A 17,844-nucleotide genomic window follows, 5' to 3' on the forward strand; every position below is an offset into this window, starting at 1 on the left:
TGCTCACAATGCGCCACTTTCCTACCACGTTTTGTTAAAAAACCGCGTTCTCCTTTTTCCAAAGCGCTATATGGCGGTTGCGCCATCAGCTGCGCTCTCCGTTATAAAATACACGCTCAGCGCCTGGTTAAGGCGGATGGGTTAGCGGCGACGCAGATGGGTCTGCGGGGGTACGCTGTCGATTCGACGCAGAAGCATAAAACAGGCTTTACGCACATGGCGTTTAAACAACGTGGCGCTCCCATTGAGAACAATTGGAATTATAAGCCAGCTGCGTGAAAAAACGCTTTGGTGGACACACGGCCTTACAGCAAGGAGAACGCTTGCGGTATTCTGAAAAGTTTAGATGTTTTTATATCGATGAGGCGCGGACGCGCTTGGAAAAAACGAGCGCGTCGCACCGCGTCCGCGTCGCTTCCATTATGAGCGCGCATACCGCGTGCCTACATTTGTAATAACGAACTTGAGCGCGCAAAAGACGCGATATGTGAACAGGCCCCTTAAATTGGGCTTAACCGGACCTCCTCTCCGATGTTTGAAGCCTTCTATTGTGCCTTCTGCAGTTAAAGCTTGTAAACTGTTTATTTGTGATTTACTTTATTTTATTTTATATATTAGGTCTTCGTATGTAAACTAGCTAACAAGTATTTAATAAAGAAAAATATATGAATAACTGAAATCAAAAAGCTCGCCTGCCAATAAGTTACAGCTTTACGATAGGATTGAGCTGAACTGACCACGGAGATATCTTCTGTAACCTAATTACTGTAAGTATTAATTTAAATACTTAGCCTATTGATTAGAACGGATTTGAATTACTTTACCTAACCTGAGAATAAATAAAAAAGGTAAAAGGTGTTTAAGATTATGCACCATAAAACAATATTAACACCGTGATCAAAAGTTAAGAGCTTTTTATATCGAACTGTTTGCATGTAATGCATCAGCGAATTTGACTGAGGATGAGATAGCCTAGTAGTGGTTCGCAACTCCAGTCCTTGGGACCCACTGCTCTCCACATTTCGTATGTCTCTCTTATCTGACACACTCAGTTCAGATCAAGGAGTCTCTCCTAACGAGCTGGTGATCTGAATCAGGTGTGTTAAATAAGGAGACATAAAAAATGTGCAGAGCAGTGGGTCCCGAGGACTGGATTTGAGAACCAGATGACACTCAAAATCTCCTCAGTTTGAAACAGAATCCTGTTTTTTTCTTTTGTCTGAACTGGTTAATGGTTGAGATTTTCAGGATGTTGAAAACTAGTTTGCACTGCAATATCAAAATGTAAAGAAACATGAACTGGCTTTAGTGGGCATCTGGCTTGAACGTTGGCATGTTGTAGTTCATTTGCAAGTGCAACTGTTCAGATTTAGTGATGGTTAGCTATATTTTGTTCAAAATTTCATCTTATCTTGAAACAAACAGTTATTATATTTAACTGCAACTGTAGGAGCCATTTATGTTTATTGTTGGCATGATATTTTATTTTTTGGATATATTAGTATTTTGGACACTGGGTGGCAGTGATTAGATGCACACAGTTGTGAATAGGGGGACATAGAAGCACACATCAGAATACACGCAAATAACTGGAAAGAAGATAAGAAAATCAACCGGTAAGTTCATCTGTTTTGTACTATTTATTTACTGCAATAAACCACAGACCTCAACTGCAATAATCTCTGGAAAATCGTGTGTGTCTGCGTAAAAACTTCACTCCTAACTAACTGTGCATGATGGCAAAGATAAGTATATTGGAAATAAGGCTATAGGTACAGTAAGTCAAAGATTGCCATCACATTAAGTGAGGCTCTATAAGTGAAAATTGGGACTGTAAAAGTATTGGTAGCCTACTGGATAAAGATTGTTTCACGGAAGAAGACGCCGCCACTCCCAATCACGGGAACAACGGAACATTGACGCCACCTGTGCGGAGCTGATTGGAAACTCCGAACGACAACGCGCAGGCGTTGTGCAACATTAAGCTTTATTAGAAAAGCTATGAAACAGTGACCAGAAACTGCCACACTAATAGATTTCGTTGACTGAAACATATACTGTCACAGCAATATCAGCTGTTTGAAACATTCTGCCATCGGCGTGTGGTTTACTGGATCACACTAAAAGTGAAACAAATGTCTATTGTCAAGTCTGACGTTCGGTCACAAGATGGCGATGTTGCACTGGATTGTGAAAAAGAAAAAGTTTTTTTCACGCACTGCTTAAGGTATAAATTTTTTATTGAAAACTGTCAGAAAACAAGAAACTTGAAATGTAAACAAGCTATGAAGTCGATAGAATTGCTGAAAGAGCTCATGTAATTAAAGGAGAATGCAAGTGAAGTGCAATCTAACTTGGTTAAATTAATCAACATCTGTGATGAAGCCAAAAGAAATCATGAAATTACCACTGCCTGAAAATGAACTTGAAAAGCAAAGTCACTGGTTTCAACAAAGATGGAAACTTTTGATGGTTTTATACAACATGTAAAAAGAGTGATTTTCAGAGGTTGGATGGGATAAAACACACACCATTGCTAAAAGTCAAACCTAAATCAAACCACAAATCAAGTTCTTCATCACGTGCATCTTCAGCATCCTCTGCTCGCATTAAAGCTCAGGCAGAAAGGCTGATCTCATGGAAGGGGTTGCCGCCCTGCAAAAGCATGACCTTGAGGCACAGGAAGAACAACTGAAAACGAAGAAAGAAAAACTGGAACTAGAGACTGAACTGCCGGCAACCAATGCAAAAATCAATGTACTTGAATCAATGGAATCAAGAAACCGCTCAAGAGTATCAGATGGGACGAACTCGTATTTGAGAAAAGGAACTGCTCAAAAGAAAACGTCTGTCAAATTAAATCCATATGCAAACACCTATTTACCTGATCAAGTGCAACAAAGACAGAATGTGTTGATGGGATTGCTCCTTCCCAGCAACAGGTTGTTCGACCGAAGGAAAGAGCTGATGAACCATCTGTTAGAGCTCAGGATATGACTCATCTAACACAACAACCTGCATTTAATGATGGTAATCAAGGTGATATCTATCACATATCACATCTATCTCACTCAACAAAAAATATAATACAATAATATAATACAAAAAATATATAATACAAAAAAAAATCTACTTAAAGAACATTTTGGTAATGAACATAAGATTGCCACAGCATACATGGACAAAGTATTTGCCTGGCCAGCGATCAAGCCAGAGGATGTGAAAGCACTCCAAGCGTTTTCATTATTCATGAGAGGTTGTTGCAACGAATGGAACAGCTCACCTAAATGGAGGAGTTGAATGTTGCTTCCAGTATGAAGACCATTCTTCTGAAACTGCCTTACAAGCTCAGAGACAAGTGGAGGAATAGGGCATGTCAGCTCCAGGAACAACATGGACGTTGAGCTAGTTTCTCTGATTTGGTAGACTTCATGGAGAGACAAGTGAAGATATTGTCGAATCCACTTTTTGGAAACATCCAGGATGCTAAGACAACTACATCTGTCAGTAGCTCCACCTTTGTCAAAGCAAGAGAAAAGCTGAGACCAAGAGGAAGCAGTTTTGCAACTACTGTAACACCTGTAGAAACACCAAAACAAGAAAAAATTACAACAAATGGAATGAAAAATGTATCTGCCACTAATTCTCAAAATTCCTGTTTGTTCTGTGATAGAGATGGTCACACATTGGTGCGGTGTCCACAAATCAGGAAAAAATATGCACAGGGAAAAAATAGACTTCTTAAAGAACAAGGAACTCTGTTTTGGATGTTTGAAGGTAGGACACATGAGCAAAGACTGCAATAGTCGTTTGACTTGTGACGTGTGCAACAAAAATCATCTTGAAATACTTAACATTGAACATAAGGACATGGGAAAGAAAACAGAACTGAATGAGAAATCAATTGGGAGCAATGCTGTTCTCTCACCTCATACATGTGGGCATATTGGGGCCGGTGAAGAAGCCTGTCTCTTCTCTATTGTTCCAGTACAAGTAAAGACTCACAAGGAAGACAGTGTTGAAAAATTATGCATTTTTGGATCATGGAAGCTCATCTACCTTCTGCACTAAAAGCTCAATGAGAAGACTGCATGTAACAGGACAAAAAGCCAGTATTCTTCTGCGTACAATGAACCAAGTGAAACCTGTGACTAGTCATCATATCTCAGGTTTGGAGATATCAAGTCTGGAAAAAAATGATTTCATACAACGGTCCAATGTATTTACACATAAGACCATGCCTGTTTCCAAGCTCAACATTCCCAGACAAGAAGACCTGATTCAGTGGGCTTACTTGAAGGATGTCAGAATTCATGAAATAGACGCAGGCATTGACCTGCTCATCGGCACAAATGCTTCTAAGGGATTGAAACCTTGGGAGGTGGGCAATAGCCAAGGGGATGGACCATACGCTGTGAGGACCCTACTGGGGTGGGTCATCTATGGTCCCTTGAGAGGAGACAATGTCGTCAGGCATGAGAATGGCTGCCCTGTTGCTGCTGTCAATCGAATGTCTATTGTGAATCTAGAGGAGCTACTGGTTAAACAATACAATCATGACTTCAATGAAGTAACCAGCAAGGAAACAGAGGAAAAGTTCAGAGAAGAGATACAATTCTTGGATATTGTGAATTACTCAATAAAATTTACAGATGGTCACTACTGCCTAGACTTACCTTTCTAGCAAGAAAATCCCAGCATGCCAAATAACCGTTGCAGGGCAGCGCATCCAAAGCCTGAAACGCAAGTTTGGTAATAATGAGATGTTTCACAATGAATATACAACTTTTCTCAAAGAAATAATTGACAACGGCTATGCTGAAATGATACCAGTAGATCAACTGAATCGAAATGATGGGGAACTCTGGTACATCCCACATCGCGGGGTGTATCCCTCGAGGAAAGGAACCTTAAGAGTGGTCTTCGACTGCGGTGCTGGCTTCAAGGCAACATCGCTCAATGAACAACTGCTACACGGTCCAGATCTAACCAACTCACTCATCGGAGTACTCATCAGATTCAGACAAGAGCTGGTTGCCTTGATGGCTGACATCAAAGCAATGTTTCACCAGGTCAAAGTGTCAGAAAAACATATGGACTATCTGCGATTCCTATGGTGGCCTGATGTGGATGTGCAGCAGGATCTCGTCGAATATCGGATGAAAGTACACCTCTTTGGAGCAGTGTCATCTAGGGCTGCAACAACTAATCGATAAAATCGATTATAATCGATTATGAAAATCGTTGTCAACGAATGTCATTATCGATTAGTTGGTCTGCTTACGTCACGGGGAGCGTTTACTGGTACGCACACACACGCAAGGTCTCTCTCCCTCAGGCGCTCTGCCGAGCGCGCGCGCTACACGGTTTGGAGCAGTCTCTTCTGTCTCGCATGCGCGCTCTTGCTTGCGCGCTCTAGATTTCGGGAGTTTGAACTAATTCGCGGGCATCAGGGAGCCGCAATCAATATGCGGGAGACTCCCGGGACTTCCGGGATCTTGGGATGTCTGTATTTTGTCTCGAGCATCAGGTTGCGCAATCAGTTCGCTCGCAACCTAAGTGATGGATTAAAATAGCGCTACCGCAGAAATAGGTTAAATTAAAACGGTCTTTACAAAGCGAAGCACTAAATATAAAGGCAGTTAATAACAGCAGCAGTAAAATATTGTTTTTTAGTCACTGTACTCAGTGGTTTTCAGCGAATGCTTGTGCACTAATGCATAATTTCTCCTGTCCTTTACTCAAGCCTGTTAGCTTGCTGGGTAACGTTACCTCCATTCCGTTCTCTTTTTATAGCATTTGTCTACTAAGTTTTAATTGTTTTTCAAACGCGATCTACTGCGGCTCTACGTTCACACAATTGTTTTCAGTCTTTCTATATTTATTTAATCAATTTATCCTTATATTATTCTTTTATATATTATATATAATATATATTATATTCTTTATCCTTATATTCCTTATATATAATTAATTTTAAATAAAAATTAAATGAATTATATATTTTAGATGTTTTTAGTTTGTTTTTAGTTCAGATATTCACATCTGAACAACATGTCTGTGTAAATTTGTTTTAACAAAAATTGTGTTAAAACATAATATGTTGGATATCATTTTTTTAACAATAATCATGTTTGTCAACTTGCCATCAGCAATTATCATTAAAAACAATGCAAATATTGATATTAGTAAAACTCAATGTGTGGCTTTTGCACTTTTTAAAGTACACTTTTACACATAAATACCCTGATTTATGGTTTTATTTAGTTATAATAATAAAAAAATCTAATTTAATTTCTATCCGATTAATCGAAAAAATAATCGTCCGATTAATCGATTATCAAAATAATCGTTAGTTGCAGCCCTAGTGTCATCACCGAGTTGTGCAAACTTTGCACTAAAAAAGACAGCTGAAGATAACAAAACTCACTTTCCACCAGAGGTTATAGACACCGTAAAGAACAACTTTTACGTTGATGATTGTTTGAAATCCATGTCCATAGAACAGGACGCTGTTCTTATGGTAAGAGACCTCACTGGTCTCTGCCAGAAGGGAGGATTCATATTGTCAAAGTGGACCAGCAACAGCCATAAAGTATTGGCATCCATTCCACAAGAAAACAGAACCAAAGAGACAAAAGAGTTGGATTTGGACAGGGACAACCTGCTGATGGAAAGAGCACTAGGATTGCACTGGTGCTTTGAAACAGATGTGTTAATGTTCAGAATTACTGCACAGCCACGAGCATACACCAGACGCGCCATCTTGTCCATGGTTGGCTCTGTATATGACCCTTTAGGATTTCTAGCACCGTTTATTCTGCCAGCCAAACTGATTATGCAGGAATATACTAAAACAATGACAAGGAGGTGCACCTGGAAGCACTCACTCCAAACCCCCTTTTTCTCTTGAAAACCAAGCCAATTCTACCGCCTGGACTCGTAAAAGAGGACTTATACTAAGGCGCAGATGGAGACAAGTGCAATACATGGCAGATCTCTTCTGGAAAAGGTGGACACAGGAGTACTTCCAAGTACAACAGCGGTGGTCAAAGGTAAAAAGGAACTTTGCTCCAGGTGACATCACTAGCGCGCCAGGAATTTGATTGTAGGTGGGCCTCCAGAAAACTGGATGGGCCAGTTAAAATAAGCAAAAAAAACAAACAAAAAAAAACGGGTTCCCCGTTTCAGCGCTTTTCTGCGGCACTGAGGACAGCGACTCAGTAGCCTACCTGTGTGGCTCTTGTGTCGCTGTCCTCAGCTCAGTGCAGTAACCTTAGCCTAACTGGGGGGGTCACACACTGGACAAGAAGCGCAGCGCTGTGCCGCGTCGCGTCTAGGACAACTCGAGGTATATCGCACACTGGACGCGCACTTTTTCAGTTTATGGCCAGCAATTTACTGTTATGTTTAAGGACATTATGGAATTAAGATAATGTCTGCACTATGTTATGATTGTACTGTACAATTAAATACAATCGTTGCTGACTTTGCAGTCTGAACACTTTACCTCAGAGCGTCCGTTAACTGAATGAATTGAGAATATCAGCTGAAAATCCGATAACATCAGCAATTTTCATTCAAGCAGCTGATTTCTATAAATGAATAGAAAACTAAATGTATATTGCAGCACAGGATGAAGTCAGTATGTAAATTAACGACGATTTGAGACAAATACATTTAAATTTAATATAAAACAAAACAAATCGCGCTATGTGGCGTGGCAGGATTTTGAACAAGGTCCTGAGCCCTTGCTGGGCGCCGCAGACAGATGACGAATGGCACCGCCAGTGTGTGTACACTCATAGAGAATAAAGTGTTCGAAGTCACACGTGGGGTAGAAGCCACTGATTGGTTGAAAAGCTTTCACTTAAAGCTTTCCTCGGGCTGCTTATTGGAATAACTGCTAGAATGAAAATCACTCACTACTCACTATAGGCCTGGGTCAAAATGGGCGGGCCCGGACCTAAAATGGCCGGACCTGGGCCGAATGGTAGCACCGCGGGTGGTTGACATAGTTGTGGTGGTTGACTCCACTGCACCATGAGGCTCCTGGTTAATGGGCAGAATACTGGAGACGAAAGCAGATGCACAAGGCCTTTGGACAAAAACAATATATTGGAAAGACCACTAACAAAGATATGTCTGATTAAAGAGACTGAGATTTAGCAAGGACTGGTGGTAAAGACCAGATACCACCAGGTGCCATGCTCTGGATTCTCTGGACCTAAAAATTACTATTTTGAAAAAAAGAAGACAGAAGAATCACTAAAGAAGATGAATTGGCAACAAAAATGTTTTTTTTTTTTTTTTTTTTTTTTTTTTTAAGTGTGTAAAAAAGTGTGGGGGTTGAGGGTGCAATGACTGGTAGGCTATTGGTAGATTATCGGTTCACGTGCCGCCAGGCGCTAGCCTGGGTGATGTCACAGATATGAAACGTCACATTTAAAACCGCCAAAACTATATTTATTGTTTGAATATCGTAATAAAATTGACACAATCTGAAAGCTGAGAATTTGTTTCATATCAAAAGTAACCTACTCTATATTGTCTGTCGCGGTGTCAGTGTCCTCTTTGCTTTGCAATTTTTCTCTGCGTGAGAAAATGGATGTGTGGCATGAGAGCGTGTGAAAAGGGTCAATTGCTTGAGTAACACGGTGAATGCGTGAGAGTTGGCAGCTCTGGCTGTTATTCCTCCCACTTCCAGAAAGACACTAAACAACCATTGATTTGAAATCCCTCTTGCTAGCAAACTCTAACAAGACCTCTCATGCATAGCAGCGCGCGTGTGTGTTGCTTGTATGTGAGAGCGTGCATATGAACATGCTTTATGCTTAATAATCACATGGTTTGCAGTCTTAAAGGAACAGTTCACCCTAAAATAAAAGGGGTCGTCATTCACTCGCCCTCATTTTGTTTAATACCTGCATGACTTTCTACCAAGGAATGTAAAAGGTTTTTTTAAGTTAATTTAAAAAAAGAGAGAGAATATCCTGGTTAAACTTTGCATTCTATATTGGCTTAATATTTAATTTAATACATTATTATGATAATGTATTATATAAATATTAAACTTTTCGGTAACACTTTACTATAAGGTTCATTAGTTAATATTAACTAATGTATTAACTAACATGAACTAACCATGAGCAATACACTTGTTACTGTAATTTTTAATCTTTGTTAATGTTAGTTAATAAACATACAGCTGTTCATTGTTCGTTAATGTTAGTTCACAGTGCATGAACTAATGTTAACACGATTTTAATAAAGTGTTTGTATTGTTGAAATTAACATTAACAAAGATTAATAAATTGTTTAAGTGCAGTTCATTATTAGTTCATGCTATCTAACATAGTTAATGTTAACTAATAAATCTTATTGTAAAGTGTTACCAATGTTTCTTATAAATGCTCTAAAAAGCACCATAATAATTGTCTTTATGACTTTATGCACTATTCCAGATCTTCTGAAGTCGTGATACATTTTTGTGAGGACAACCCCAAATTTAAGGTGTTATACACTGAAATTTTCCTCTCTTCTCTAGGAAAAAAACAGCACATGACATGAGGGTGAGTAAATAAGGACCTTTTAGTTTTGAGTGGACTATTCCTTTAACTTTAGACGTTTTATGTTTGGTTGTGTTAACAGATGAAACTAATATGTACATCCAGCCTCTGGGATCAGGTGCATATTCCTGAAGCATTTTTGAGTCTTGCGTTTACTCTGTCATCAAGCGCGATGTAACTAAAATCCTCTGAGCACATAAACTCTCTGAAATGCTTTTTGAATATGGGACTATGTGATGGATTTCTCACTCAATCTTCGAATTATTAAAGTTAAAAATAGCACCTGTTCATGTTGAAATAGTGTTTTCAGTACTGTAAAATAAAATATAAAAATATTTTACTGCAATACAGGTATTGGTGTTTAAATTTTCACTACTGATAAAATAAAGAAAACATATGAGTAAAAATTATTTTCAGTGTCACAATTCAAAACTTAGTGGTTCAAATAGATTCAAAATATAACTGATTATTTTAATCTCTTGTTTTTGGGGTGAAATTTGACTTAATTTTGGTGTATACATATATTTATATATATATATATTTCTTTTTTTTTTACATTTAAAAAAATGTTCAGTTTGCCAATCATGTCTTGCAAAAGCATTTTTGATGACCCTATTTGACAGTATCTGGCCAAGCGTTCCTCTCATTAGTGTACACAGCGTGCAGTATTTTTCATTTAAAAAGTCTAACGACAAAAAGATTAGAAATGATCATATTTCTGTGTGTATGATTGTGTGTTAGCAGAGTTTCCTGGTTTATTCTCAAAGCAATGCATCAGATATGTTTGCCGTTGCCAATCACCTCTCACCTTTAACCCTTCGAGTGACCGTTCAAAGTGATGATGCTGTTTGGCCGTGTTCATGTATACGGTCAATGCAAACACACACAGTATAGCCTCCTGATACCTACTAATTGTCTTAATAGTCGACGTCAGACCTCACTCAAGCTGGCATCCCCTACAGTTACCAAGACAAACTAAAAACTGGAATTGACAAGGCAAATCATGTTGGAAATGCTCTGTTTTGTGTTTGTATGTAACATTAATTGAATCAGTTTGGATCAAAAGTCCACTAACCTGTGATGGATGATGTCATACCCAGCTTTGCATGTGATTGGCTAGAGGTTTCTAAAGGATCTTGAAAAAGCCTCAGTTTGTGTCTGAACAGCACCATTAGTAATGAGGGCCATGCGTTCTTCTCGCTCAAGCGATGCCATTGGTCGGGAAGGGAATCGGTCACTCTTCCTCTCCCTGTGATCATTTTTATACTGCAGATATTTATTTGGTCACTGTTTAAGCTTTGTTGTATAGTTAAATGTAAGTAGGAATATGGGACTATAACTTATTGTTTTGTACACAGATCTGTAAAGATAGAGTGTAGAGGTAAACACTTTGGAAAGAGGAGTTCAGTTTATTACATAATTTCATACTTCCATGTGATTTCATTTTAGTATTTTGTTTAGATTGAACAAGTAGATCCAGTCTGGTCTTCTTTTTTCTTCACTTTATGCATCAATTTGTTTAAGAGCAACAAAGAGTTGATTGTTTTTAAGTACAATCAACTTGGATGTTTAAGGCAGCAACTTTCTTCTTTTTAGTATCATAGTATCAAATACGCTCTTAATTTTTGCAGTGATTCCATAGAAGAACCAATGGATCCACCAAAGAACCTTTTATTGAATAATCTTAAAACAACCATTTTTTTTCTTAGTGTGAAGAACATTTTATTGATCTGAAAAACTTGTTTCACTAAATTTGTGGAATGGAAAAGTTCCATCGATGTGAAAGATTCTTTAGGGAACCATCGATCCCAATAACGAATTTAGATCATGAGACTAACATACACTTAAGTATAAAAAAGCCACATAACAGAGATTCAAAAAAGATTTTATTGGTCCAAAACCCCATGAAGAAATGATAGTAAATGATGAAAAGAACTTTAAGAGGGTTAAAGGGACTGATATGAGAGTGTAACACTAGAGGGAATATTAAATGTTTCACTACAGTCATGAGTCAGTCAGGAGTCAGAGAAGATCTTCAAATCAGCACATCAAGGGCACTCGTCTAGAGAGAAAAGATGGTCAGGTCAGATCTGAAGAGGTTATTCATCAGCTACTTGCTTACTATATAATGTTTTACCATTTTTAGGCAGGAGGGCGATGTTCTCCGGCAGAATGCCTTGCTCCAGAGAAAACGCAGTGAACTTGTCCAAGACGTCCTGGCTCAGGTCGGGTGTTCGGCCTACAAAAAACAGTACAAGCACATCGAAATGTCAAAAACTATTCCAACTAAAACCAGAATCATTGCAAACCTTAGTAAATAATTTAATTATTTCAGCTTATGTTTTTTACAGTACATATTCCAGTCTGAAATTTAAGTTAGATTAGAAACAGCATTTAAAATAAATTTAGTTCTGTAACATGATGTTTCAGAGAGGAATAAGATGTTCAACAAGAATAAACATTTTACAATAAGGTTCCATTGGTTAACACTAGTTAACATGAACTAACAATGAGACAAACTTCTAAAGCATTTATTAATCTAGTTCATGTGATTTTCAATATTTACTGATACATTATTAAAATCATGTTTTACCTGATGAACTAACAAAAAAGAACAGTTTAACTAAATGTTAACAAAGATAAGAAATAAGCTCATTATAGTTAATGCATTATGATGTGACATTATTTAAAGTGTTACCAGAAAGTAATTTCAAAGTTGAACACATTACATTTTTACTAGATCGATGAAATAATAAAATGACTAATTAACAGTAAAGGAACGAGTCAGTTTGGATTTCATGTTTACTGCAAGTGTGTTGATCAAGGGCACAATGGTTCAGGAAATGCATTTTTACTTCTGTATCACCACATGAGTTACAACGCCTACTATCTCATTATAGCCTGGTTTCACAGAAAGGGCTTAGATTAAGCCAGGATTACGCCTTAGTTCAATTAGGACATTTAAGTAGCTTTTATAAACGTGCCTTAGAAAAAAACATTACTGGTGTGCATTGAGACAAAACACCTTGCATCACAATAAGTTGCGATTGTCAAAACATTTGGTAACTAAACCGAATTTTATTAAGTTTAGTGACAACATGTTACAATGTTTAGCTACATGGTAGGCTACAATGACTGGTAGGCTACTGTTTTTATTATTGCTTGACATCTTGATTCAATATCGATTAATTTGAGTAATTATTAGGTACAGTAGAAAAAATCTCACTAATGTTGTAAACATACAGAGAGCCCTGTCAGCTGGTATTATTAAAGGTTAAAAATAACAACTCAATTACAATTTAGTTACAACTTTAAAATATTTTAATGATATAAGTACAAATATAATATGTAGCCTAAAATAGTGGACATATTTAGTAAAACATTCCTCTCTATAGCTAATTTTCCTAGCCTATATATGGTCATTAAATGGCTTTCCTGAGGTAAATGTAACGTTGTGACATTGTTCTCCAGCTGTTTTATTGACCTCTAACCGCGGTTGAAAAACACTGATTGATCCGAGGCATATACATTTCGGTAAGTTGTAGTCTACTATATCTTTCAACATAGGCTACCCATTGTTCATACGGGTTCATTTACTACTAGTGAAGAAGAGTAAATAATCGGTTCATGTGCCGCTTGAACTGAGGTCTATCACGTCACATTTACAAGCGCCCAATCCGTATTTATTGTTTGAATTTCGTAATAAAATTGACAGAATCTGAGAGCTGATAATTTGTTTTATATCAAAAGTAACCTGCTCTTTCTTGTCTGTCGGACTGTCTTTACTTCGCGATTTTTCTCTGCATGACAAAACGGATGTGTGGCGAGAGCGTGTGAAAAGTGTCAATTGACCTTTCGCAGGGAGTTTGATTGACAGGCGATCTGGCCAAGGGGGTAATCCATCAGCTGGAAACTGAAGCCTCGCGGGAGCCGCCATTGTAGCAGAACTTCACCTGCTGTTAGCATTGACTCCCATTCACTTTGGCGTCACTTTGACAGCGAATAACTTTACATCTGATGCGTCCAACGACTAAAGAAACACGACAATGTATAAAAGGCTCAATTACTTTGTATCTTACGTTATGGCCCTGTAGAAGCCGTTTTTGTTAAAAATAGGCTAACGATTGCGTCATAACCACGCGACTTTGTCGCACATTAGAGACATTACCGTATAGACAGGAGGAGAAGCTTGCAGGCAATCTTTTACTGTCTATGAGGCAATCGGGGGGACATAGAGGCATAAAGTCAAGGAGAAGCCCATAGATAGAGAGTCCATAAAAGCAACGGGACAACATATTTCAACAACGTGTTTGAGGAATTAGGTGATTCAGATTTGTCCTGGCACAGCTACTAGAAGATTTACAACTGTCAGCCTGTCGTCACGCTCAGTTTGAGCCTGCGCAGTCACTCAGCCATCAGACAGGAAGTGCAATAATCGGGCTTCACTCTTCTCCGTTGAAATCACTGGGGTCGCTGTGTCCATTTCTTTTACTGTCTATGGATCTGACCAATCATAATCCGCCAATTTGTCCAACAAAGCAGTCAGGAAAGAGGACTTAAAAAACAAAGTGTAGGCTACTGACGTCTTTCTGCGGTTAAAATATTCCTTCTTATGGTCATTCATGTTTAATTCATGTTTATTCGATGCTATAAAGTCCTAGAAGGAAGAGATGATCGGTTCACGAGCAGCTTTAACTGAGGCTCTACAGCGATCTGTCAGACACATTAAAGAGCCACAAAACGGTAGAAACCGGAAGTAACCAGACAATGCCAATTGACCGTTCGCAAAAACCACGCCCCCTAGTTATTGTTTCTACGCCCGTCAAACAAATGGTCAAACGCGGCCAGCGCCACAGATTGCCATGACGGGAAGAGGTATACCCGTGCGTGTCAGTGACCTTTTTTGGAGCAATACCTCCGCGATATCCTCCAGATCGAGGCAAAAGGGGTTACAGTATGCAGTGGAGGGATATATTACAAATATAAAAATGCGCAATGAAGGAGACATGACTAACGTTACTATCGAGGCTAATGCTTATACGGTCTCAAGCGAAATCTGAGAAACCCCATGACCTGTACCTCAAATGCAACCAGCACTTCCTTGAAGAAGATTTTATAAGCTGGTTCAGTGGCTAATTGTTTGGAGTTAGAAATATATAACTCACGCTGCATATTTAGTAATTTTGCCTCAGAGACAGGATTATACATTCGCTTTAACAAGCAGGTTGTTCATTACCACGGCAACCGCTTGCGTGTCATGCTGAATGCGATTTTCGTGTTTAAAAAGTAACTATACATAATAGATGGAAAGATGCAGATGACCATACATTATTTAAGGTTATTTCTATTTGTTACGATATTGATATATGAACTGATGTTGTCAAGTAAGCTTCATGCTTTCCCCGTTGCGAATGTGCACTCCTCTAAACTGTAACGTTAGCCTACAGGTGCTGCACTGCTAGTGACTGTTGCTCATTTCCCCCCGAAAATATCATGTTAACAACAAACCTTTAGAAAACGTAATTCCTTTGTGGATCCTCTTGATCTGCTTTCTCCATGTTTCTTTGACTAATCTCAGTGTCTCAGTCTCACGCACGCTGCACGAGAGTTAACCATGTTCGACACATTTAACTGTGAGTGGGGCCGCCCACACTGTTTTTATCCATTGTAGGCACCGCTCACGTTGTGTTTTCGGCTTTGGGAACGGAAAGAACACAACTCCTCCAGACAATCTCTCGGGGTACCTAGTGTCCGATTGACAAACGCCGTGGGCGCACTGCTTCACCATCTTGCTTGGAGTCAATGTTTGACGGACCTGCTCACATAGTAACGGTTGCTATGATGTGTGATTGGACAATGGCCGTTTTGGGGGAGGGGCCGGCGAAAGGTCAATTCTCTTCCATTAGAAATTCTCTGGTATTGACCTTTCGCAGAGAGTTTGATTGACAGGCGATCTGACCAATCATAATCCGCCATCCGCCGAATCCGCCATTTTGTCCGACAAAGCAGAGAGTTAGTAGATTAACGTTTGAGGATTTGAACTTGAAAAACAAAGTGTATACTGACGTCTTACCGCGGTTTAAATAACATTCCTTCTTATGTTCATTCATGTTTATTTGATGCTATAAATGAACTAGAAGGAGGAGATGATCGGTTCATGAGCAGCTTTAATGAGGCGCTACAGCGATCTGTCACAACACATGATTAAAGAGCCACAAAACGGTATTTATTGTTTAAATTTCTTTAAAGAATGACCAAATTTAAAAGTTGATACTTTGAGAAGTTGACTTATTTCCATGCAGTGCAAAACAAAGCTGAACCAGACCAAGTGCAAACAATAAATGAACCAGCCTGCAACAAATTCAATTTAATGTGTAGGTGTGTTAATGCTGGTGCTGTTACCATAGAGTTTGTCGAGCACTGTGGAGGAGCCGGCCTTGGTCTTCACAGTGTGGATCAAAGCAAACTCATCATACTTCACATCAACAATGGACATTTGATTATCAGTCTCCCAACCTGTGGAAGAAATATCATTTCTCATTTGAGTCCTGTATAAACCACTACACTGTATGTCATGTCTAGGTGATCATTTCTTCCTTACGGTCACTGCGGAAGCTGAACACTCCAGGAACATCAGACTTCTGAGCGAGATTGTTCATCTTCCAGCAAGTGCCATCAGCTCTGGAAACACAGGACAAATGGGTAAAATCTTTACATGTGCATTGTGCAATCGTGGGAAAGTTTTATTCATAGTTTCTTATTTTTAGTGATCAGTTCGTCTTACCTGAGACTGGAATAGGCTATTTCCAGATCTCCTTCATCGGTCGGTGTCAGCATGGCGATGCCCATCTTCATGTTCGCCTTACGGGTGACAAACCACTCGGCATTGGTGGCAAAACCGATCAGGTACCATTTCCCAGCCACCTATATGAAGGACACACACATCAACAACATTTCCCCGGTGTTCTTCGCTCTTTTTTGATTGAAAATGTTTACTTTTTTTTATTTTTCTTAATTGGAATGGTACAAAACTTGGTAAAGGTTTTGGCACTTGCTATGTGAATACACAAAAAATATCACGGACATGATTATATGTTATATGGGTTATATGGGTTATATGGTCCTGAAAAAAATAGTCACACTTGTGCTCCTCCTGGTCAAAAATGAGTGCATTGGAAATAAATGGGAGACGAAATTCATCTAGCGGAAACTTTTGGTACTGCGGCCTAACAAAATCTTACTGAAAGCTTATCAGGCACAAGTTTTGAAAACAACTTTGATTTTCTCACAGTTTTAGTTTGAGTAAAACATGTTTTTGAAAAACTATATTTCATATAAACATTTAAAATAGTATTTTTTCACATTTTTCATAACAATAAACGTAAAATTATGTAACTTTTTTAAGTTCCCTTTTTAAAACTTGTATCACTTCAGCAGTAATCTGCCAAGTGTCGTCTTTTAAAGGAGATCAAACTGAAGACTGTGCTCTAAAACGTCCAGATTTACGACAGTTTAAGTTGGAAATTACATTTTCAGGTCTATGCTCAAAAAGTGAATAAATGGATTATAAATACAGATATAATTTAGTACCACAGAATCGCCATAAAATACAAAAATATGACATAAAAAACATTATCGAACTAAAACATTAATTCCATTGAAATAAAAAAAATAATTCCGGTCATTTTTGAGCGACACGCGACGAGCACCAGAACGTTAAGGATATCCTGGTCACTAAATATGTCCCTATATCTTTACAAATCTGCGGGATAAATAAGTTATAGATACATTCCTCCTCTCATCACCGTCTTGCAGTCTTACCCCCTTGATGTCGAAGTCTGTCTGTGGTGTGACTTCAGAACTAACGGCAGCTGCACAGAGCAAAACTCCCAGCAATCCCAGTACGGTGGTTGTCATGGTTTCGGCAGAGCTCAGTCCGGAGTGTGTGTGTGAATCTAGGCCTCGAGGGGTGAATTCTGAGCGGAGTCCCTCGACACGCTCTTATATAGTGCAGCTCCCCGTTACATAAACACACGCCCCTTACACACAAACATACACACACGCACACACGTCCGGTTGGCTATCTTTGTTGTGACTCTCCATAGACGTAATAGTTTTTATACCGTCCAAACTGTATTTTCTGTCCACTTACACTAACCCAACACCTAAACCTACCCATCACACAAAACTTTCTAAAAAAACTCATTCTGTATGATTTATAAGTTTGTACAAGTTTTAATTGTACAAACTGTATATTCTGTCCATTTACACTAAT

General features: G+C 38.7%; 1 protein-coding gene across 1 annotated transcript; it reads right to left on the reverse strand.

Moving 5' to 3' along the window:
• Positions 1 to 11,438: 11,438 nt before the first annotated feature.
• Positions 11,439 to 17,541, reverse strand: LOC143732282 (lipocalin-like). Its single transcript, XM_077223206.1, has 6 exons — positions 17,391 to 17,541; positions 16,354 to 16,493; positions 16,171 to 16,250; positions 15,972 to 16,085; positions 11,707 to 11,808; positions 11,439 to 11,631 (listed from the first exon to the last, which is right to left on the reverse strand). Exons 1-6 carry the CDS (start codon positions 17,484 to 17,486, stop codon positions 11,618 to 11,620), a joined length of 546 nt encoding a protein of 181 aa, XP_077079321.1. The 5' UTR covers positions 17,487 to 17,541; the 3' UTR covers positions 11,439 to 11,617.
• Between the last annotated feature and the right edge of the window lie 303 nt (positions 17,542 to 17,844).

Source organism: Siphateles boraxobius, unplaced genomic scaffold (assembly GCF_051911475.1).
Source record: "Siphateles boraxobius isolate OS27281-9 unplaced genomic scaffold, OSU_SipBor_1 120, whole genome shotgun sequence".
Classification (NCBI taxonomy): Eukaryota; Metazoa; Chordata; class Actinopteri; order Cypriniformes; family Leuciscidae; genus Siphateles; species Siphateles boraxobius.